The 22,843-nt window shown below is 48.4% G+C and overlaps 1 protein-coding gene across 2 annotated transcripts in view; it reads right to left on the reverse strand.

Moving 5' to 3' along the window:
- The window catches only part of Wnt3a (Wnt family member 3A), a 43,535-nt gene that overhangs the window by 18,205 nt on the left and 2,487 nt on the right, over positions 1-22,843 (reverse strand). For both annotated transcript variants that reach the window (XM_040748733.1, XM_005067699.4), the window contains exon 2: positions 8,748-8,989. In XM_040748733.1, the coding sequence (XP_040604667.1) occupies positions 8,748-8,989 (242 nt within the window). The remainder of the gene's footprint in view (positions 1-8,747; positions 8,990-22,843) is intronic.

Consider the following 22,843-nt stretch of genomic DNA (forward strand, 5'->3'; position numbering starts at 1 on the left):
ACATGCCCATGCACACATATTAACTAACATGCACACTAAACACATTCACAAATGCACATGCCCACCTAAGACACTCACGCACACATGCATATATAAAATGCATGTGCACACATTTGTATGTAACACATGGGTGCACAATCTCACATACATGCATGCAAGAAGCTGACTCTTTTACTCACGGCCGGCTGGTAGATGTTAAACTCTGTTCAACAGAGGCCACCTCGGCAGGGGTGGCCAGGCACCCCTGTGGTCCCTGCCACAAAGCCTAGGGTAACCTTTGACATGATTAGGGTTGCCCTGACCCTAATCCAATCAGATTGATTACTTTGAGGCCAGCGGGCAGGCAGGGGGTGGGGGGCACAAGGGCTTCTGGAGCCAGCCCTTTTTGGGGCACATGGAGGGTTCCTTCATCCCCTGGAAGAGAAGAGAACAAGAACCAGAGAGGGGGGAGGGTACAAGAGGAGGGGGAGGATGGGGCTTTGGGGAGTGGAGGGGATAGAGTGAAAGGAGGAAGCAGCACCGAGAGGGGCTGCAGAGAGGGCAGTGCAAGTGCAGGGGTGCAGGCTGCTCTCCAGCAGGAAATCCTTCAGTGCTGCTGGGAGAAAGTGGATGGAATCCTAAAGCCAGACAGCCTAGGCTCTATACTACAGATGGGGTCCAGGAGGTGAGGTAGGCAGAGGAATGTGGGCAGTGCAGCCCTCGGCCCCAAAACCGATGTGGCTATCTGTTCTCTAGGGCAGGACCAAGTACCTGTGGCGGCTGCTTGTCCCTAGACAGCCTGGTAGTTTGTCCAAGAGCCTCCTGGGGAGATCGTCAACACTCTGCAACTCCCCTACCCTCACCCAGCAATACAAATGTGATGGGATGCTAGCCTCAGGGACAGCCTGTCTCTTCTCTCCACCCTTGTTCCTATCCCCCTCACTGCTCCCGCCATGCCAGAAACAAGTCAGTCGCACTGCTGAGCTCTGCTGCCTTCCCGGTCCTTCTCCTCTCACCCCTGGGCCTCCCCAGGGTGAGCTCCCCATTTTGCCTCAGTTTCCTGGCTCGTAAAACAGATGCACCACAACGCTGGCCTCAGGTAAGTCTTAGGATTCAACCAACTACTTGTATGTTGAATCCTCAAAGAAAGTGAGGAAAGCAGAAAGACCCTCGTGATCCAGATAAAGAGTCATCTCCCCAGGGAAGCCCTCTAAGATACACTCAGATAGCCAGGCAGTGGTGGGGCACACCTTTAATCTGCCTGCAGTGTGCGATGAGGGATTACTATCATATACTACACCCACATCCCAGCTCTGGTTCTAGAAGATTTCCGGATCTTTCTAAAATGTGCTCAGCCCTGGAGAATTTGTCCTAGAAATTAAGAAAGGGGCAACACCACTAGCTGCAGCTCCTTGTGGAATTCTGGTCTCTTCCAGTTCTGTTTTCCATAAAACTTAAGGAAGGAAGAGTAGTCTCAGCTACTTGAAAGGTTTAGGCAGTAGGATTGCCTGAACTGGGCATTCGAGAAGAGCCTGGATGTCATGGTAAGATGGTAATTCAAAATAAATAAATTGATTAAAAAATAAAATTGAGTTGTGTGCTCATGAATTTAGAAAACTTTTTTTTTAAGACAAGGTCTCACTATGTAGCCCTGGCTGGCCTGGAACTCACTCTGTAGACCAGGCTGGCCTCGAACTCACAGAGATCCACCTGCCTCTGCCTCCCAAGTGCTGGGATTAAAGGCGTGCTCCACCAACGCCCGGCGTGAACTTGTTTCTCTTATTGGTTGGTGAATAAATGGGGATTGGCCAGAAGTATAGGCGGGGCTACCAGACTAGGAATTCTGGGAGAAGGACACAGAGACAGACATGGTATGTGGCCGCCAAAGAAGTACCATGCTGAACCATTATGGGTAAACCACAGTTTGTGGCAATACATTGTTTAATAGAAATGTGTTAATAGTTAAGAGAGAGCAAGCCAGATACCCTGAACATGGATGTCAGTTAGGAGGCCTGGGCAATCTATGGAGCCTCTAGTAGTAGATCAGTATTTATCCCTAGTATATGAATGGACTTTGGGAGCCCATTCCATATAGAGGAATACTCTCTCAGCCTAGACACATGGGGAGAGCTTAGGTCCTACTCCAAATGATATGACAGACTTGAAGATCCCTCATGGAAGGACTCATCCTCCCTGGGAAGCAGAAAGGGGATGGGATAGGGAGTTGGTGGGGGGGCATGGGAGGAGGGGAAGGAGAGAAGGAGAGGGAACTGGGATTGACATGTAAAACAACAAGCTTGTGCCCAATTTAAATTAAAAAAGAAAAAGAAAAAAAAAGCTGGGCGTTGGTGGCACACACCTTTACTCCCAGCACTCAGGAGGCAGAGGCAGGCGGATCTCTATGAGTTCGAGGCCAGCCTGGCCTACAGAGCGAGTTCCAGGACAGCCTCCAAAACAATACAGAGAAACCTTGTCTCTAAAAACAAAAAAAAGAAGGAAAAAAAGAGAGAGTTAGTCAATAAGAAGCCTGAACCATTGGCCAAACAGTTTATAATATAAACCTCTGTGTGTTTATTTGGGACTAAACAGCTGTGGGACCAGGAGGGACAGAAACTCTGTCATCATTCTAGGGTAGCCAGGGCTACACAGAGAAATCCTGAAAAATCAAACCAAAATCAGAAAGAGAGAGAGAGAGAGAGAGAGAGAGAGAGAGAGAGAGAGAGAGAGAGAGAGAGAGAGATTTACAATAGAACAAGGATGGAAGAAATGCTTAGGAACAATTTAACAGGCAGTGTAAAGATACAGATGGAAACTATCAAGGGTCACTGAGGGAAGCAGGACCATGAAGATATCCCTTGTTCACAGGTCAGGAGACTTAACATTGTTAGTGTGGCAGTATTCCTCCTCCTCCGGGACCCACACAATCCCTACAGACCCTAAGCATTTTTACAAGTGGGAGCTAGAGATGGTTTATGAGTTAAGAGTTCTGGTTGTTCTTTCAGAAGATACTGGTTCAGTTCTCAGCACCACACAGCTGCTCACAACTGTCTATAACTTTAGTTCTAGGGGATCTGATGTTCTCTTTTGACCACTGTGGGCACCAAGAACACACATGATATACATATATGCATGCAGGCAAAATAGTCATTCATAAAAAATAATAATTAAATCTAAAAAAATTATAAGTGGATCCTACCATGCATATGGAATATAAATGGCTTCAAATAACCAAAACAATCTTGAGTAAAAAAAGAAAACACTACAAAGCTATAGACATGAAAACAGCATGGCACTGATGTGAAGATGGCCATAAAGACCAATGGAATAGAGCAGACAACCTATACATAAATTCATGAATATAGAGTCAATTGGATTTTTTTTTGCTGTTTCTAGACAGTGTTTCTCTGTAGCTTTGGAGCCTGTCCTGGAACTCACTCTGTATACCAGGCTGTCCTTAAAGTCATAAAGATCCACCTGTCTCTACCTCCCAAGTGTTGGTACAGAAGGCTTGCACCACCATCAGCCGGCTAAGGGCCAGTTGACTTTCAATGAGTGAACCAAGACCATTCAATGAGGGAACAATGCTCTTTGCAACAAATGGTGTTTGAATAACTACATTTCCATATGGAAAAGAATAAAGTTGGATCCCATTCTGACACCATAAATAAAAATAATAACTCAAAAATATTAAATAGGGCTGGAGAGGTGGTTCAGTATTCGAGAACATGGGCTGCTCTCCCAGAGGACCTGGGTTTAATTTCTAATCATAGACCTAAATGCCAGAATTAAAGCCATGGGACTCTGCTTTTTTTCTTTTTGATATAGAATCTCACTGTGTAGCCTTGACTGACCTGGAACTCACTATGTAGACAAGGCTATTTCTGAATTTACAGAGATCACTGCCTCCAAAGTTCTGGGAATAAAGTCACATGCCATCACATCTGCCTTGAAACCATAAGACTCTTACAAGAAAACATAGTAAAAGCAAGCTTCTGTAGCCAGCATATCAGTGGTGCATACCTTTAATCCCAGCACTCAGAAGGTAGAGGCAGGTGGATGTCTGCCTTCAAGACCGGCCTGTTCTACATAATGAATTTCATGATATCCAGAGCTGCACAGAGAAACCCTTTCTTAAAAAAAACAAAATAAACAAAAAATACAAACACTGGTGACCTCAGGTTCAGCAAAGTTTTCTTAGTGATCGAAAGCCAAAGAACAAGTTGGAGAGTTGTCATCAAAGACTCATGTAGGAGGATGGAGAGATGGCTCAGCAGTTGACAGCATGCATTACTCTTGCAGAGAACCTAAGTCTAGTTCCCAGCACACATATTGGGCAGCTCAGGGGGATCTGAACCCTGTTCTGGCTTCCAAGGGCACGCTCCCACAGTGGGTGCCCAAACCTATACACAGACACACATGCTAGACACTAAAATAAATAAATAAACAAAAGCATAATATCTATACATGGTGTTTTGTCTCCATGTTGTAGAGGCTAGAAGAGAGTGGAATTCTATGAGATGGGAGTTACAGATGATTGTGAACCTCCATGCGGATGCTGAGAACTGATACCATGAAGGCAGGGGCTAGATGCCATTACAATCACAAGTCCTCTGGAAGAGCAACCAGTGCTTGCAACAACTGGGCCATCATTCCAGCTCCCCAAAATTGACCTTAAAAAATCAAACCTTTGTGTTTCAAAAGACACCTTCAAGAGAACTAGAAAGAAAGCCAAACATGGGAACACACGTTTACTAATTTCAGCACTCAGGAGGTAGAGGTAAGAAGATCAGGAACCTAAGGCCAGCCTGGGATACATGAAATGCAGTGCCAAGGATAGAGACAGCCCATAGAATGACAGAGAATATTTGCAGGTTATACAATAGGTGAAGGACTCGCAATGAAGTGTTGCTTTCTGAAAGGCTGTTGACAGGTGATTGGTGATTATATAGTATGCATATATGTATACATGTCTGTATATGTGTAGGTATGAGCCCTTTATATTATATTATATATTATATCCTTCATAAGATATATAAAGGACTCTTTTTCCCCCAAGATAGGGTTTCTCTGTGTAGCTTTGGAGCCTGTCCTGGAACTCCCTTTGTAGACCAGACCTTGAACTCACAGAGATCTGCCTGCCTCTGCCTCCTGAGTGCTGGATTAAAGGCATGTGCCACCAAGCCTGACATAAAGGACTCTTAAAATCAAATAGCCAGGGGCAGCAAGATGGTTCAATGGGTAAAGGAGCTTGTCACCAAGGCTGATGATCTGAGTTCAATCCCTGGGACCCACATCATAGGAAGAGAGAACAAAACTAGAACTGTGATTAAAAAAAATCCACAAATAACCCAAAACCAACTACAAACAACCGTATTAAAGATGGTGAAATGGAGGAATTGAATCTTAAACAACTGTCTGCCAGCTATGGGAATATAAGGGTTTGTCACCTCCTCAGGGTTAAAACAGAGTTGGTGGGCCATGTGGGTGCCCTCCTTGTTCTTGTAAAAGATCCACCTTAGCATTATGGGACTGGTAGAGTGTTCCCTCTTGGTGGTGGATGTATTAGTTACTATTGCTGTGATAAAGTATCATGGGAAAAATGTTTTTGGAATTTTATGGCTCAGCATTCCAGTTGTTTCAGTCCATCACAGAGAAGCAGGAGGATGCAAGGCTGTTTGTGGTAACAGGAGCCAGGCTTGTTCACTGTAGCACAGGCTACAGGCCGGAACCTATACTCTGCAGGCCAGACCTCAAGTTCTAAGGGCTCCAGTGCCTCCAAACTAAAGTCACAAGCTGGAGACTGAGTGTTCAAAACATGAGCCTGTGGAGGATACTCCAAACTCAAACCACAGGTATTAGGAAATGTAGGACATCAGTCCTCACCCATTCAACACAGCCATCCTTTATCAACTGCTGTGGCTTCAAGTGGGACAGCTTCCCATTTCTCCCCAAAGTTCCTTCTTCTTTCTTCTTATCTGGAGAAGCAAGGTCCTGAGAACCCCATGTTGGGTTTGGGGGTCCCTGTATGTGATACACATGTCTCCTGCCTGGGCACCATGGCCATGACAAGGCACTAAGACCCATGTAAGAAGCAGCTGCTCTTCCCGCACACTGAACACCCACATGTGCATGCTCCACATACATGTGCATCAAACTCCAGGCACCACTGTGTGCAGCCACAGATGAGTGTAGCCCCATACTGAAGCCATGTGTGCACATGCATGTACGCACCACTGTCACTATACTGTGATGTTTTGAAATGACATGTTGCCTGCTGAAGAGCTGATGAGAGGTGATCAGATCCTGGGCTGGGAACTAATTAGCAGACTCGACAGAGTCATAATATCATGGTATTTTTAAGAGACAGGGCCTAGTTGGGGAAAGAGTGTAGAGGCATGCATGAGGCATGCCCTGGAAAGATATTGTTCATCCCTGACCCCTTTCTGTTGCTTTCTCTGCTTCCTGGTTGTAGTGAAGTAAGAAGCCATTTGTAACACATTCCAACCACCTCCTGACTGCCTTGCCTGAGGCAATGAGCCACGTAACCATGGACTAAGCCCTCTGAAACCATGAGCCAAAATAGATCTTTCTTCTTCAAATTGTTTGCATAGGGCACATTGTCATAGCAAAACAAAAACAAACAAAAAACTCCAAAAAACAAAACAAACAAACAAAACCCAAACCAACAAAATACACATGTGTTACTTGTACACAGTGAGGTAGGAAGACGTGTACACACTAGTATTTGTATTGCTATATGTGTATCACATTTCCATGAATACACAGGATGGACTATATATACACATATACACATACTACAAGCCATTTTTGGTAAACCATATCACTCTTGGAACCCTAATTTCCCCTGTATACAGCAGTGACTGTTCCTGTGGGTCCTGTGATAACTGTATAATTAGCCTGACTCGAAGCTCTGAAGTTGCAAGCTGCAATTACTTTCCCATTTTATAGTTAGGGACGCTAACACTCCTGGGAGTGAGCTGATGGGTGAGACAACCAATGGTGGGTCATGATGTTGGGTGAAAGGGGGTCAGAGCAGCCATAGGGTCAGGGCTGGTGACACGATGTCATTATAAGAGGTGCACAACTAGCTTGAGAATGGAGGTTGATGGAACCGAATGGAACCACCTTGACAACAGACTGCTGGAAGTGAAAGGCAGGGGGTCAGACTTCAGGGGCAGAGTAACTGCACCCCAAAGGCCCCTGGCACTGTTGTCTGCTTGACCTGACTGGAAGAAAGAATTTAAACACCTTCATGGTCACAGGGAGACTGCCACAGGTGCCCCAGCCCCCTCTCTACAATGCTGCTGTCCTTAAAGACAGTGTCCAGTGTCCATGCTTCCAACCCAGACTTCTATACCTCAAGTGTGGGAACAGCCAGCAGATGCAAAAGGTTGGGGGGGTTCGTAGAGGAGATGAGTGCATTTTTGCCTTTGCAGCCTGAGTCTGAGTGGCTCACAAACCACATGCAGCCATTGCTCACAGTTTTGGCCTACCCACTCCACTTTGCTTCCACAGAATTAGGCCAAAATGCATTCTATATGTGTATGAAAATGTTCTCTTACTGGGCAGTGGTGGCACATGCCTTTAACCCCAGCACTTGGCAGGTAGAGGCAGGTGGATCTCTGTGAGTTTGAGGCCAGCCTGGTGTACAGAGTGAGTTCCAGGACAGGCCTCTCACAGAGAAACCCTGTCTCAAAAAAAACAAACAAGAGAGAGAGAGAGAGAGAGAGAGAGAGAGAGAGAGAGAGAGAGAGAGAGAGAGAGAGAATGTATGCCTAATGAATAAAGGAAAAAGAAAAATTCACAGACAGCATCATCCTATACATTTTTAAATTTACATATAAAATTCTAAAGTGTGCACACACACCATGTAATGGAATAGTATTCAGCCATTAAAAGGGATGAAGCATTGATGCGTGTGGCAACGTAAACGAACTTTGTAAACCTCACACTCAGTGAAAGGAGCCAGCTACAAAGGGCCACAGAGTGCATAATTACACAGAGAGGAAATGTCCAGAATAAGAAAACCACAGGGGTAGGAAGCAAACCAGTGGTTGCCAGGGGCACCACGTAATGGGTTTGGGGTTTCCTTTTGAGATGATGAAAATATTTTGGAATTAGAAGTGGTGGTGTCACAATTCTGTGGGTGTGCTAAGTGTGCTGAGATTGTATGTTTTAAAATGATGTAAATTATATGATTTTCCCTTCTTTCTTTTTTTTTTTAGGCATGAAAGCTCTCATTTGGTGTGTGTTCTCTCTCCTTCTGTCCCCCTTTCTCCTCCATGTCTTTGTCTCTCTGATGCTACCTCTCTGTCTCTATCCTGAGTCCCAGAGGCCACAGAAAGAAGTCAGCACCTCTCTTGCACCTGGTGCTGAGCCAGCCTCACGTGGACCTACATGTGGATGGGATGCACCATGAAGCAGAGCCAGCCCAGCCCCTGACCCCCAGCAGCAGGAGGTCAACACATGGTAATTATTGCCTTAACCACTACACTTTAGGATAATTTGCTCTTTGCTAGCTGCTAACCAACACCCAGCCCTCCTGCTGTTTTTTCTCCTTTCCAAACCAGCACAGGAGCCCCAAGCTCTGCCTCCCCAACACTCTCCAAGCCTCTCCCACCCTCTGGGTCCCCCCTCCCGCCCTGCCCGCCCAGAGGCCCTTCTGAAGCATTAGTTGGGAGGAATCAGGTGGAGTTTGGAAGCCCTTGTGATGCCCACATAGAGATGATCTTAACTGCCCATGCTACCTTTGTCCAGAACAGGGCCAAAGATTGCCAGGCTGTTGCTGACAGTCGTACAGTTCCAACGCCGGCCTCGGAACTGGTGCTGGCACTCCTGGATGCCAGCCTTGACGCCTTCAGCCACGCTGGGCATGATCTCCACATAGTTCCTGCAGAAGCGCAGTTGCTTGGGCACCAGGCCTGGGATGCTGGCACAGAGGATGGGCTGAGTGCTCAGGGAGGAGTACTGGGGTCCCACAGCCAAAGACCTGGTGGGAAGACATGGAGATTAGAGACCATCTCTGGAGACAGACACTTTGCTATGTACATGTGCTGGGCCTGTTGCTGCTTCTGCCATGAAGGACACGTAGAGACATGGTGTTGTTGACCATGTTGTAAGGAAAAAGAGCCAGCCAAAGAAACACACCCTGAGCAGAGCCAAAGAAACACACTTTGTCCCTGCAACCAGAACCAAAGAAATGCACCCTGACCCTGAAACCAGTGCCAAAGGAACACACTTTGTCCCTGGAATCAGAGTCAGTGAAAGAAATACACCCTAGCCCTAAAATTAGAGCCAAAAGGCTAAGAAGGATCAGTAAAAGAAACACACTTTGGCCCTGAAACCAGAGCCAAATCTGACCATAAACCTGTGCAGAAAACTAACCAACCCCTGAGCAGGAGATCTAGCCAGTCTGAGCTCAGGGATTGAAATCTGACCAATCCCCTCCCTGGAAAAACTCTGCCCCCTATGAATCCCTATATAAACCCTGTGTCTGTTTAGCTTGTGGGTGTGTCAGCCCAGCTGCCAGAGGGCAGCCACTCTCCTGGATTCTTCCCTCCCAATAAATCTCTTGAATGAGGTTTGGGTGAAACCTTCTTTCACTGGAGCAGAGATGACCCTGGGTGGAGCACAGTAGAGCAGGGCTGTGCCACTTCACTGGGGAAACTTTCCCCTGACAAGTGAAGTTGTTACACTCTGCTTTCCCAGAGACCAGAGCCGAACTATAACAACTTTGCTAAGGAAACCCTCTCCTGTCGCAGCAGAGCTGATACACTGCCGAAGTCTTTCCCTGAAGCAGGGCTATAAGCTGCTACGCTTACTGTGACCTATAGTATTCCTTGGCTCCGGATTACCAGAATACTTTTCCATCTGAGCTATAACACTCAGTATCCTTTGACTCCCAAGTGTCATCACCATCATCCCACTTGATCTGTCCAAATGCTTACACATGTACCTAAGATGAGGATTAGATGTCAAACTATTACAATTGGCTGTGTGCAAAAACCAGCTCAGCATCCTGCTCTGTAGAGGTTCGGAAACCCTCAGCCAGTGGCTCAAGCTTCTGAAGGCACTGGAGGATACAGAGACCAATGGAGAGCATAGAATGAGGATGGTTGCTAAGGGGACTCAATGGATGTCAGAGCAGATGGCACTGACTGGCTCAGGGTCTTCCCTGAGGAGGGGTACAGCCAGACCCAGGGGAGGGAGAGACACTAGCACCCAAGGCAGGGTATGAAATTTGTACCAAATTAATTCCTTCCAACCTTGGACTATTCACCCCAAAATATAAAAGCAGATGTCCTCAAAGTGTGAGTAGGGGATGGGGAGAAGCTGTTGGTGAAGTGCCTGCCAGGTAAGCATGAGTCCTGAGATAGGATCCTTAGCACCCATGCACAAACCAGGTTGGCACACATCTGCAACCATAGCACTGAGGGTAAGGGGGCAAAGAGACAGCCAGTCTAGACAGTGAGCTCTGAAGTCAGTGACAGACCCTGTCCTGAAAACAAAGGTGGAGACTGACAGAGAAAGACATCCAACATCAACTTTTGGCCTACACACACACACACACACACACACACACACACACACACACACACACTCATGCACACACAGCATATATTCAGATCTTTTGTATGAAATAGCATGGTATTTACACTCAGTCTACATACCCTTCTGTACATGCCAAACCTAGATGATAATGATACCAACACAATACAGTGTCACACTGTACTTCAGGGAGGGCTGATGCAGGAAGTCCACACACGTTCAGCACACATGCAGTGATTTTTCCAAAGATTTCCTTTTTTCCTATTTTTTTGTAGTTTGTTTTTTGGTTTTGTTTTGTTGCTTGTTTGTTTCATTTTTCAAGACAGGGTTTCTCTGTGTAGGCTTAGCTGTCTTGGAACTCTCTCTGTAGATCATGCTGGCCCTGAACTCACAGATTCCACCTGCCTCTGCCCCCCGCCCAGTGCTAGAATTAAAGCTGTGGGCCACCACACCCAGTTATCATCATCATTTTTAGAAACATTCACTATTAGGGCTCATTCTGTAGCTGAGACTAGCCTGGGACTGGCTTTGTAGTTCAGGCTGGAACTTAATGATCCTTAGACTCCTACTGCTGGAATCACAGGCATCACCACAGCCAGCTCTTTTGAACCACAACTTAAAAGAAAGACCTGCTAGACCCTTGGGGACTGATGATGCAGGAAGAACAGAGTCTTCTCATGGCTACGGCTGCCACAATGGCTACGGCTGTCACAAATGATGCTTACATGCCATCAAGCACCTCCAGTCCCAACTCACAGTTTCCAGGTCCCCAACACATCCATCCCTGGGCTCTACTCTCCATAGAGCAGGTCTCTCCTATCTCCTGAAACACTCAAGAAACCCGTGTCACACATTGCCACATGCCTGCCCTTAGTGCAGTCTGCATTCCTGTGTGCACCCCATGACAGGGAGGGCCTGCTCTTATGGGCTGGATGGGTAGATTTCTTACATGCACACCTGTTTATGATAGGCCCACATTCGTTGGAAGGCCAGTCCTGGTGCAGCTGGGGCCTGCATCTGCTCTCAGTAGCTGTCTTTAGTCTCCAGGCCCCTGGACTCCCTCTGCGTTTAGTCTAGCTCAAAGGGGCCCTCTTCCCTGCCTGCAGTAGAATCAGCTTGTGTTCTCCTCTCAGGTGCAGACCATCTTGGCTGTCTGTATGCCCCTGCTAGCATACATGGACCATAAGAGCACCTTTAAGAAAGGGGTGAGCAGATGCTTGGCAAAAAGAAAAAAAAAAAAAAGATCACTGTCCAAGGTCCTGGCTTGAGGGCCAAGATGCCAGCATATGGAGAACACTGGGATCTGTGCTCCTTGTCCTCAAGGATGGGAAAGAGGAAGGGCCTGGTCAGGTTCCCAGAGTAGAGAGAACGAGAGACTAAACCAAGGAGGAAAGCCACTGCTGTGCCAAAAGCGGCTGACCACCATAAAACCAGAAGGTCCCAGCATGTCTTCTCAGGCCATCGGCTGTCTTCCGGGAGGACTTTATCTCTCCTCAACTCTCCTCTGCACCCTTCCACCACCCATGATGCACCCACACTCACCCTGAGACTCTCCCACCTGTGAGGAAGCAGAATTTCCCCTTGGCCTGGGCAGTACTTTTCGTTCTTTTTCTTCTTTCCTTTTTTTTTTTTTTTTGCTTGGTTTGGTTTGGTTTTTGAGACAGGGTCTCTCTACAGATCCCCAGCTGTCTTGGAACTCACTACATAGACCAGGCTGGCCTAAAACCCTCAGAGATCTATCTGCTTCTGCCTCCCGAGTGCTGCTTCTTTCTTCTAAAAAAAGTATTCTGCCGGGTGTTGGTGGCACACGCCTTTAGTCCCAGCACTTGGGAGGCAGAGGCAGGTGGATCTCTGTGAGTTTGAGGCCAGCTTGGTCTACAAAGTGAGTGCCAGGATAGGCTCCAAAGCCACAGAGAAACCCTGTCTCAAAAACAACAACAACAACAACAACAAAAAAACCCCATTATTTAATTTAATAGCATGGGTGTTTTGCCTGTGTGTTTGTGCATCACCACACTTGTTTCTGCAGTGCAGGGGATCAAACACAGGGCTTCATATGTGCTGGGTATTCATTCTACCCACTGAGCTACGTCCATGGCTCCCAGAGAAGGGATAAAGGCATCTGCCTATCCATCCAAACGAGGAACAACCTTCACTTCGGGATACAGTTAACTAGGAGACTTAGAGTAAGAGTTTCTTAAATAGCAGAAAACAAGAGCCTGGTCATGTCTGTCTTCACAATAGGAAATGTCCAGGGCCAGTGGCCAGTTCCCAATAGTGGGTATCCTCCTTTGTTAGATGTCAGAAGCAAGGGCCCATTCTGGGTTAGGAGATGAGCTGCAGAACAGGATGCTGCAGAGTTGCATAGCGGTGACTCTGCTGCAGGTGGCATGGAGTTGTCAGACCTCTCTTCTCACCCCCAGGGAAGGCAGAGAGGGGATTCCCAGGTCAAGGGTTTCTCCCAGCCCCCTTCCTGGGGATACTGAGTCAGCCTGCTCTGTTTCCCCTCCTCTGGGCAGGTCCCTAGGAGGTCACAGTGTGAGCAGTTCCAGCAGGATTCTCCTGCTCTCCCTCATGGATTTAGGGAGGTAGAAGAGTGCCTTCTCTGGACCCTTAAGTCCCTTGAATCACAGCCTGGATCATTTCTCGTTTCCTGAGAGGTAGACCATCAGGAAAGCCCAGGCATAGAAGCTGAGGGCTGAGCAGTAGTACCTGTTATGATGGAGAAGGCAGGGCAGGGTCAAGGAGGATCATTCAGCATCTGGAGTTCAACTGGACTGTGATAGTCAATCTAGTTTTTTTTTTTTTGGTTTTTCAAGACAGGGTTTCTCTGTGGCTTTGGAGGCTGTCCTGGAACTAGCTCTTGTAGACCAGGCTGGCCTTGAACTCACAGAGATCTGCCTGCCTTTGCCTCTAAATGTATGTGCCACCATGGCCCAGCTTTTTTCCTTCCTTCCTTCCTTCTTTTCTTTCTTTCTTTCTTTCTTGCTTGCTTCCTCTCTTTCTTCCTGTTTTTGTCTTTTGATCAGGTCTTAAGCTAACTTCCAATTTGTTAAGTTGCTAAGGATGACCTGAAATCTTCATCCTCCTGCCTCTACCCGCTGAGTGCTGAGATCACAGGTGTGAACTATGTATGTACTAGCAAGCACTCTACTAACTAAACTACATCCTGGAACTCACTCTGTAGACCAGGCTGGCCTCAAACTCACAGAGATCCACCTGCCTCTGCCTCCTGAGTACTGGGATTAGTACAGTTAAACAACAATTTACTGATTTATTTTTTCTTTATGTTTTTGAGACAAGGTCTCATGTATTCCAGACTGTCTCCTACTCCAAGGATGATCTTGAACTTCTGATCCTCTCCAGCACTATTTCAAGTGTCCTCCCAGACATTTGACCAATTTACCATTTTCTGAGTGTCTCTCTCCTCCATCTGCTTCTCAGCTAACGAGACTGGCCCCTGACCGGCAACCACTATCAAGCAACAAGCTTTTTCTAGATAGCCCAGGCTAGCATCAAATGCATGATTCTCTAGACTCAGCCTCTCTAACCTGGGATCCCAAGGGCATACCACCACACCTGGTTTCTCTTTCTTTACACCAGCACGAGGGGAAACTGACTACAACATAAGTGCTAAGAGCTCTTTGTACTCTCATGAAGACACACTCCAGGGTGGGAGAGATATTCCAGTGGATAAAGGTGCCTATTGCCATGCCTGACAAACTTCAGTTTGATCAGTAGAATCCACACTGTGAAAAGAGAGAACAGATTCCTGAAGTTACCCCCATTACCGTGCTGTGGTATGTGCACAAGTACAAGTAGATACACATAATCAATAAATAAAATATAATAAAAATTAAGAACTAAAAGAAATAGCCCAGAAGGAAAGTGGAGACAATACAGCTATGAGGAACAAAACCAATTGACTTACAGGAAGGAGTTGTAGGGTTCATGCTATGGTGTGCACTACATATCTGCATACTATAAACAGCATCTGTAACTTCTTCTCCAGCTATCATCACCCACCACGAAGATATCTACCTTCCTTTCATGATGTTAGAAACTGTGGCTGTTACAGCAGCATGTAGCCTCCTTTCATAATTGAAGGTGAGGTCCCACTGCAATTAGCAGAGCTGGGAATGAGAATTCCATTTCTCATCCCATTTGGAACATGGGCATAGGAGCCCACTTAATACCCAGAGGCTGCACTGGAATATGACACATGATCTCTACCACTATAGGCTGGACCACTCTACACCCAGTGGAGGCAGATGCTCAGTAGGACAAATAGTTTCCTGCTTCAGTTCTCATCTCCAGAACCTCTCCGAGCCCAGAATCAGGCAGCATCCAAGCTCTGAGGTGGCCCATAGTTCCAAGGTCCATAGTTATGCCCAGAACCTCCTATCAGGGCTTTGGAGGCATACACTGAGGTCTGGAGGTCCATGTTTGCCTAACTATGCATGCTTTCAGAAGTTGGGTCTGAAGCATGGAGTTTGCCTCGAAGTTTTGGCTCTGAGACTGAGGGATCATGTTCCAAGACTAGAGAAGGGCTGTCAGGAGCTGCCCCAAGCTACAGCCAACCAGTCCTGGAGAACTCAGTCCTATAAACACATAAAATAACCCTCAACATTATGAGTGAGGTTAGAGTGTCTTCCCCAGTCTGGCTGACACCTGTGAGCTGCAAAAGTTCCGTAATTCTGTGGGCATCTGTTTTACTATGACAAGAACCAAAGAGTACATCACTGTCCTTCTCATTTGTAGTAGATTCGCCTACCCTCCCCTGAATCCCAAAATAAAACTAAATGATAACAACAAAAAAAGAAAGAAAGGAAGGAAAGAAGAAAGAAAAAGAGAAAGGAAGGAAGGAAGAGAGAAAGAAAGAAAGAAAGGCATCTTTAAGAGATGCCACCTTCTAGAGCACCTTGTGCCCAAGCTCTAGGGGCACATGCCACTACCTCATTGGCTTAGCCTGTGGATAGCTGCCCCTTCCTGCTGCTTCAAAGGACCTTTCTTTCCACAGATTATATCACACTGTACTTGTTCCTTCGAACCTGCCCTGTATCTCCCTGCCCTCTGCTCCAATTCCCCTGGGACCACTGGGTGGAGCTCATGAATGATGTCTTCATAGACCCTGGATGTGACTCCTTCCAATTAGATAAACTAGGACAGGTATAACCCAAGGCCGCCTGGAACAAGAAACCAAAGCTTGGTGAGTAGAACTCTTGCCAAGATTTCAAGTTAATGTGGCAAAAACAGCAGTTCCAGTACATTGATTCCCAAGGACACCCCTTTATGTATTCATGTTCAGATGTGTACATATGCATTAGAGGTCAGGGGTCGATCTTGGGTGTTATTCCTTAGGAGCTATGTGCTCTGTATTTTGTTACAGGGTCTCTCCTTGGAACTTCTGGCACACTGATTAGGCTAGGCTGCTTGTCTTTACCTCCTCAACACTGATATTTCAAAGCCATGCCACCATATTCCACATTTTATGTGTGTCCTGAGGATCGTCATGCTTGTGTAGCAGGCACTTCATTTATTGACTGAGCCATCATCTTGGCCCCAACACACTATGACACTCTTAAACATGTATTAAGCTCTGGTCCAAGAAAAATAACATTTATGAATAAATTCAATATAAAGAAATGCATCACCAGGCAGTGGTGGCACATACATTTAATCTCAGCACTTGGGAGGCAGAGACAGGTGGATCTCTGTGAATTTGAAGTCAGCCTGTTTTACAGAGTGAGCTCCAGGACAGCTAGGTAGGGCTTTTACACAGATAAACCCGTTTCAGAAAACAAAAAATGTATCAAGCAGAGCCCATGTATAGCCACCACATCATAGTAACACAGAATTATAAAGATGACACTACTTCCGTCAAGGGAGAGTCATCAAGGAAGATGAGTGGGGTGACCACAGCCATTAGGTGTTCTCTCACACACTGTGCTGGTCTGTCCTGGCTTGCCCTTTGAGACTGTTGGAGCCTCAGTTGCCATAGCTGAATGAGAGGTGACTGGGTTAGAGCATGGTGGGCCCAGTGCCAGAAATATAGCCCTGACTATTCTGGAACTCACTCTGTAGACCAGGCTGGCCTCAAACTCAAAGAGATCAGCCTGCCTCTGACTCCCGAGTGCTGGAATTGAAGGTGTGCACCACCGCGACCCAGCCAGAAACATAGTTTTTGAACTGCTCATCTGAGGCTTCTTCTAGCTTGATGTTCCACAGCTCTAAAGACACTCCATAGACAAGGCATTTTCTAAGGCTTGAGTCCAAATGCAAAGCATCTGAGTATCTTCGTGGGGTCGGAAGTGCCTTTACCACCTGCTTTCTCCACCCCATTCTCCAGGAGTTAGCCATGGACATAATATCCCCTAGACATCTACATCTGGAATCCCACTGGTCTCTCTGGAGCCCTTGATCCTCCTTAAAGGCCAAGACATATCAGGTCTAAACCCGCAAGAGATGCCAGGGGTTGAAAAAGAGACAGGAACTAGTGGAACCTGAGTCCCAGCAGGAAGCCAGTCACGCTTGCCTGCTTAGAAGCCCCCAAGAGATGGCCACAAGCCAGACAGACAAACGGGTGGCCTTTATCCTGTCCAGTGTGAACCCAGTCTTTATTAAGACCCTAGAGCCCACCTTGAGACCCCAGGCCCTTTCACAGGGATGCTTCTGACATGTGTAAACCAGTGTCCAGACGGAGACAGAGAGCCCTCATTCAAGGGTACTCAGAGGACCCCGAGTCCCCACCTTTGGCCCAGGAGAGTATCGAGACTAGGAGATCCTGTAATCAGTCATCCTCATTCCATATCCAGCTCCTCCCGCTGGGAGGTCACTGTAAGGTCTGAACCCTGCCTTGGGGTGATGGAAACAGCAGGGCAGGAGGGCCCTGCCTGGGCCTGGGGAGAAGTTGGGAGGCCGGCACACCCTCACTGCACCCATTTCTCTGCACCTGGCCTTTGTGATTCACTGCAGGAGGAATTCATTCCATTTCCCCTCTCTCTGCCAACCAGGGTGGAGGACAGCCTCTTGGGAGAGGCTACAATCTCTACTTCCAGCTAGAATTCGAACTGCCCAACGGGATGTCACAGTGCAAGGTCCTCTGGGCACCCCGCCCCAAGTCCGAGTGCCCCCACTCCTCTGAGAGGTCTGGCCATCTCACCCCCCAAGCCTTTCCCTGGACCTCAGCAGAAGGACTGCAGCCACAGTGAGGCAGTGGACTGGGGCCACTGAGCACCACAGAGCCCATGCCACTGCCAAGGCCACCATCAAAAAGTTCCCAAAATGTAGATGTGTAAACTAAGCCTTAGGAAACAGGAGTGAAACTTTTTAACCTTACATGTATCTGTGGGTCAAGCAAGAGCAACCCACACCAATGAAAATACCTATGTCATGCCAATCAGATCACAGACTCCTCTCGCCTTCACTGTCATTAATGCTGTTAATTTTTTATTATTACTTAATCATAGTTTGTTTTGAAAGGAGTAGGCATCGCCTTCCACTCAGAGCATGCAGAACGCCGTTTTGGAATACAGCCCCATCCCTAGACTCAGGGTTTCATCCTGTGGCTGCAGCCACGTGAGCCACGCCTGCAGCCGGCAAACACTAATGGTTTTTCTCCCTCCTCCTTCCCTTGCTCCTATTGAAAGGCCGGGCACCTGGCCAGGGATATAGCAGAGACGCTGGCTGTGACATGCAGGGGAGGAAGGAGGTTGGTCCAGGACTGTGAGATGGGCAGTAGGCCAGCCTAGCCCGGGCCAGCACTAGCCTCCCTGAGCCAAGGGTCTCCAGCTTCTATTTGGTCTCAAGTGAATTTTCCCATCCCTGAGTCATGGCACTGGTTCCATGGTTAGCTAATGCTGAGGCTCCAGGAGCAAGCAGGGACCCACTGCCATTTACGATGGAAGCTTATGGGCAGACAGCGAGGGGCTGTGTGAGGAAACTTGGCATGGGTGCTGAGGGTTATTGCATTTGGACAGGCATAGGTGAGGGACCCAGACAACAGTGCTTATGATTCACTTGCTTACTGTGATGCCTTTACTGTCCTGAGCCTCGGTTTCCTTATCTCTCCAATGAGGTGGTCAGACTTTATTCTAACTGTGGCTTTAAAATAGAGAAGTAGACATATAAGCTGTCTACTCCAAAGTCTCCATTGCTTTTCTAACTTTAGAGGGTTGAGCCACATCCCATGGACAGGGCCTCTGAGGCCTCTCTCCCTGGTGAGCACTGTACACTGGTGGCCCTGCTGCCACCTGTCTGGGATTGCCCAGCTCTCCCTGCATCTGTATTGGTGCAGGAGATTCCTCACTTGCCTGACTTCTCTTGTCCTCTGCTGGAACAGAGTCGGGCACAGCAAACACTAAGCTGGATCCTGGCAGGTGGGATTCCCAAGGCTCTGCCCCTCCCAGAGGGAACAAGGAAGACCGCTGGTAGAGAGATCTCTGCTGGTAAGGGTCCTGGGCCAGTGTGCTGTGGTTGATGGAGTATCCATGCTACTTGGGCCTTTCTCTCTGGAGAGCTGGGTCTCACGGTAGTGTCACCAGGCTTCCACTCTCATACCTGAGACCCAGGGAATGGGGCTCACTCTCTCATGGACAACCAACACACACTCTCCTCTCTTGAATGAGCTGCCCAAGAACCAACCAGATGGATGGAAAGCTGCCCCCAGGGTAACTGTGCTCCTGAGATCCTCAAGGACCAGCTGTCTTCTCACAAATGCACAGCATCCCCAGAAAGTAGAAGCCCTCCCTCAGATTCCAGCACACTCCAAGCTGGGGAGGGGTCCCAAGTCCTCACTCCAGACTGCACAGGGCCCTGCCTGAAGCCTTCCCAGCCAGTGCCTGTCCTGCCCCGCCGGGCCAGCAGGATTACTGACACATACTTTGAGCGAGTCCTGGCAGGCGGGAGGCTCCCGCGCCGGCGGCCATGTGTTTGCCAGCCTCCCTGGGCGGCAGCGGCACGTTCTGCTGCTGAAGGAATGTGGAAGCACCAATGTATCAGACACCTCCAGGGTGTCACCTGAGGAGCCCTGGAGGGAGACCTTGGCAGAGGCAAAGGCCAGGTACCCCTAGGTCTCAGGGCTGGAACGTTGTCATGTGGTGGGTTAGGGGAAGGTATGAGAGATATTAAAACGTGTCACTGTGTCCTCCATGCTCAGGTGCAGCATTCGTTTTTCTCAGGAAGGACTCTGTCCATTCAACACAACCTAACTGATTGGCTGAAGAGAGCAAAAAGCAAGGCCAAGAAGGAGAAAGGAAGCCATCCTGGCAGTGTGGCCAGTGAGTCTGCTGGGTGGTGTCACAACCCTGATGATAGGTGTACAGAGTGTGCTATTTCCAAAGGAAGAGGGATGCTCCTGGGTACAGGTGGCCCATATGGTTGAGGCCTCTCTAGTCATGGCCTGTGCTTCTCTGAGATTTAGTTCTAGAACTCTCTACAAATACAGTGTGTGTCCATCAGTTTACCACAGGACATAGTTCCTTCAGGTGCACATGGTGGAGTTGAAGGCTTTGTAGACTCTCAGGAGGACTGGGCTATGTAGCCCTTGTGCTGTTAACACACTCCTGGAAGTTTCAGCCTTTGGAAGTGAAGGGAAGTGGCCAGCTTCCTTCCTCAGCCTTGGATTCTGCAGCTCATCAGCTCCCAAATCGAAACATTGGTACCAGGTCAAACCTTCAGGAAGCCTTTTTACACCCTGAACCCATGCCAGCCTCCTGCCAGTTAGCTATACCCTTTGCTGCAGCTCCTGGAGCCAGGCTGGAGAAGAATCCCCCTCCTCCAGAGGACCATTAGAGATCCAATGGTCCTCCCTGAAGCCTCTCAGCCAAATAGCCTAATTCTTCAGCTTCCCAGAAAAGAAGCACATACAGAACCCCCCCCCAGGGTTGTGCCCTGGGGTATAGGTGGGGAAGAACTCTGCTCATGAGTGATTTCAGGCTGGCACACAGGGTTAGATGCCTCCTAGACCAACCATAGGAGAACCTGTCGGTGCACTATCATTAAGCTGCTGTGATATCATGAACCTCTCCCTCCACCACACACACACACACACACACACACACAGAGAGAGAGAGAGAGAGAGAGAGAGAGAGAGAGAGAGAGAGAGAGAGAGAGAGAGAGAGAGAGAGAGAGATTTGGTCTCCTGTACCCTGTGGGGGGGTATCAAGCCATTAAACATCGCCTAAGCATATACTAACTGCTACTGTATTGATCCACCCTCTGCTCTGGTCACAAAGGGGTCTGGGAAGCTTTATGCAAGTGAGATAAAACATAATTTTAAGGGGGGCATGAAACCAAGTGAAAGAAAGATACCCAGCCTTGGAGACCCAGCATTTGGAGGGGTTCAGCACCAGGGTCTGGAGGAGCTGGGCAAGCTGGGCTCTGGAAAGGGCTGGCCTTGAATATTCCTTTTGTGGCTAATGAAGAACATGTGATGATTGGCAGTTCTGGAGAAACAACACCTAGTCTAGTGACCTAGCAGTTACAATACTAGTGGTAGTGGTGATTTGCTTAATGTCTTGCTTTCTCTTGCTTTTCGAGTTTTACGTTAGTCACTGACCAAGAGAGGTGAAGAGAAGGAAAAGGGGAGGTGGGGATGGAGAGAACAGAAACACAGAGAACAGAGAGACAGAGGTGGGAAAAGGGGGGAGTAACAAGAAGATGAGGGAGAGGCCAGGCTTCCTGGACTAGACTGGGCTGAAGACTCAGAAATGAGAGTCTGGGAGTAAGGTCTGCAGACCTGCCTGTAACAAGGCAAGAAATTGAGCTTGACTCTTCCTCTGTCTACCTGTCTTTGCCCAGCTGGTCTCTCTCATCTTTGTCTACGCCACACAGGTGTGTGCTCACCATGGTAACCTGATGATTCTACACGCACCCCCACCTCATCTGTAGCCCTCCCTCCACCTTATACCCACTCCCAGGGCCACAGTGCCCCCTCCCCGAACTTCCTCTCTCACCCACCCCGTGTGTGTTCCACCAGGAGATTTTGTCCCTGCTGTGGGGCAGACTGCTGACAGCCATCACCAGGCCACAAGGGGATGGGAAGAGGGCTAAGAGCTGACTCCTAGGAGTCTGTTAGCCCAGCAGTGTATGGGGGCAAGGCTGCAGAAGCCTGAGAAGCCAGAGGGACCTGTGTGCTGAGAAGAGGAACTAGAGTTGGTCCTAAGGAAATGTCGTTGGGACACAGCATACAGCCCCATGGGCACCAGGGAGAACCCCAGAAAGGAGACTGTTAGAAGTTACTGAGGAACCGTGAGAGAGCTAGCCGGGCACTGCCTCACCTGCTCTACAGTGGCTTCCATACGCAGGAGCCCATGGTCCAATAGGAACTTGCCCATAGGAGAGGAGCCCTGATGGAGAAAGGGGAAGGGGGAGCTGGGACACAGGCTCTCCCACAAGTAAAGGAGCAAGGAGCAGAGAAGCAGCTACCTAAACAGGAAGTCCAGGAGGCTCGGAGGGCATGGGGTAAGCGTGGGCTGAGACCTCAGAATGAGGGCAAGAAGTGACCCCTGAGGGTGGGAAAGCAGCAATGTGGCCCTTGTGGGTGGGGGTGGGCACAGAGGAATTTTAAAGTTTGAAAAAAGTCAGTTCCCCGCCATGAGATTAGCTCAGAGTCTGGGGAGAAGAGGAGAGCCACAAGGTTGACCTCTTGGACAAGGGATGATAAGAAGAGAGCAGGAGGGAGGTGGTGGGGTTGGGTAGGGAGTACAGGCACATCTTAGATGTGTCTATGGGGTCTGTCCTCTGAAGGAATCCGCATTCTTTTAGCCTTCCCTTGGGCTCTTTCCAGTTCTAATATCGTGAGAAGAGGAGCTGGCAAGAAGGGTGGGAAAGGTCCTGTGGGACCTGGTCTACTCGCCTGTCCTTTGCCCCAGCACCTGGAGATCCCAGAAGAGACACTCTTGGGGGTCTTACTTGATGGGCCTGTCTCTCTGCAGTATCAGAACTGGCCTTGGGGTTGAACACACCATCCCTCGGAGCAGGTCCTGGGGAGGTGATGAACATTCATTGTCCCACGGGGAGCAGGGCAGAGCTAACTCTCTCCTCTCTCCCTCCTTCCCCCTAAGAGTCACACGAACTTCAAAAGCCTAATTACTCCTGATTGGAGATTTCCTGGTTTGCTCCTCCAAGTGAGGAGATTCTCTGCCATTCACTTTCACTTTCACAGGTGAAGGGAGCTGGGGACCAGAAAAGGGGAGGACGGCACAGGCTGGGCAGAAAGGGAAGTCGGCTGACTAAATGTAAGAAATCATAGTGGGGATTTAAAAAAACAAAGGTTCTCAAGTCCTCTGTTTGC

Source organism: Mesocricetus auratus, unplaced genomic scaffold, assembly GCF_017639785.1.
Source record: "Mesocricetus auratus isolate SY011 unplaced genomic scaffold, BCM_Maur_2.0 Super-Scaffold_100007, whole genome shotgun sequence".
In the NCBI taxonomy this organism is placed as follows: domain Eukaryota; kingdom Metazoa; phylum Chordata; class Mammalia; order Rodentia; family Cricetidae; genus Mesocricetus; species Mesocricetus auratus.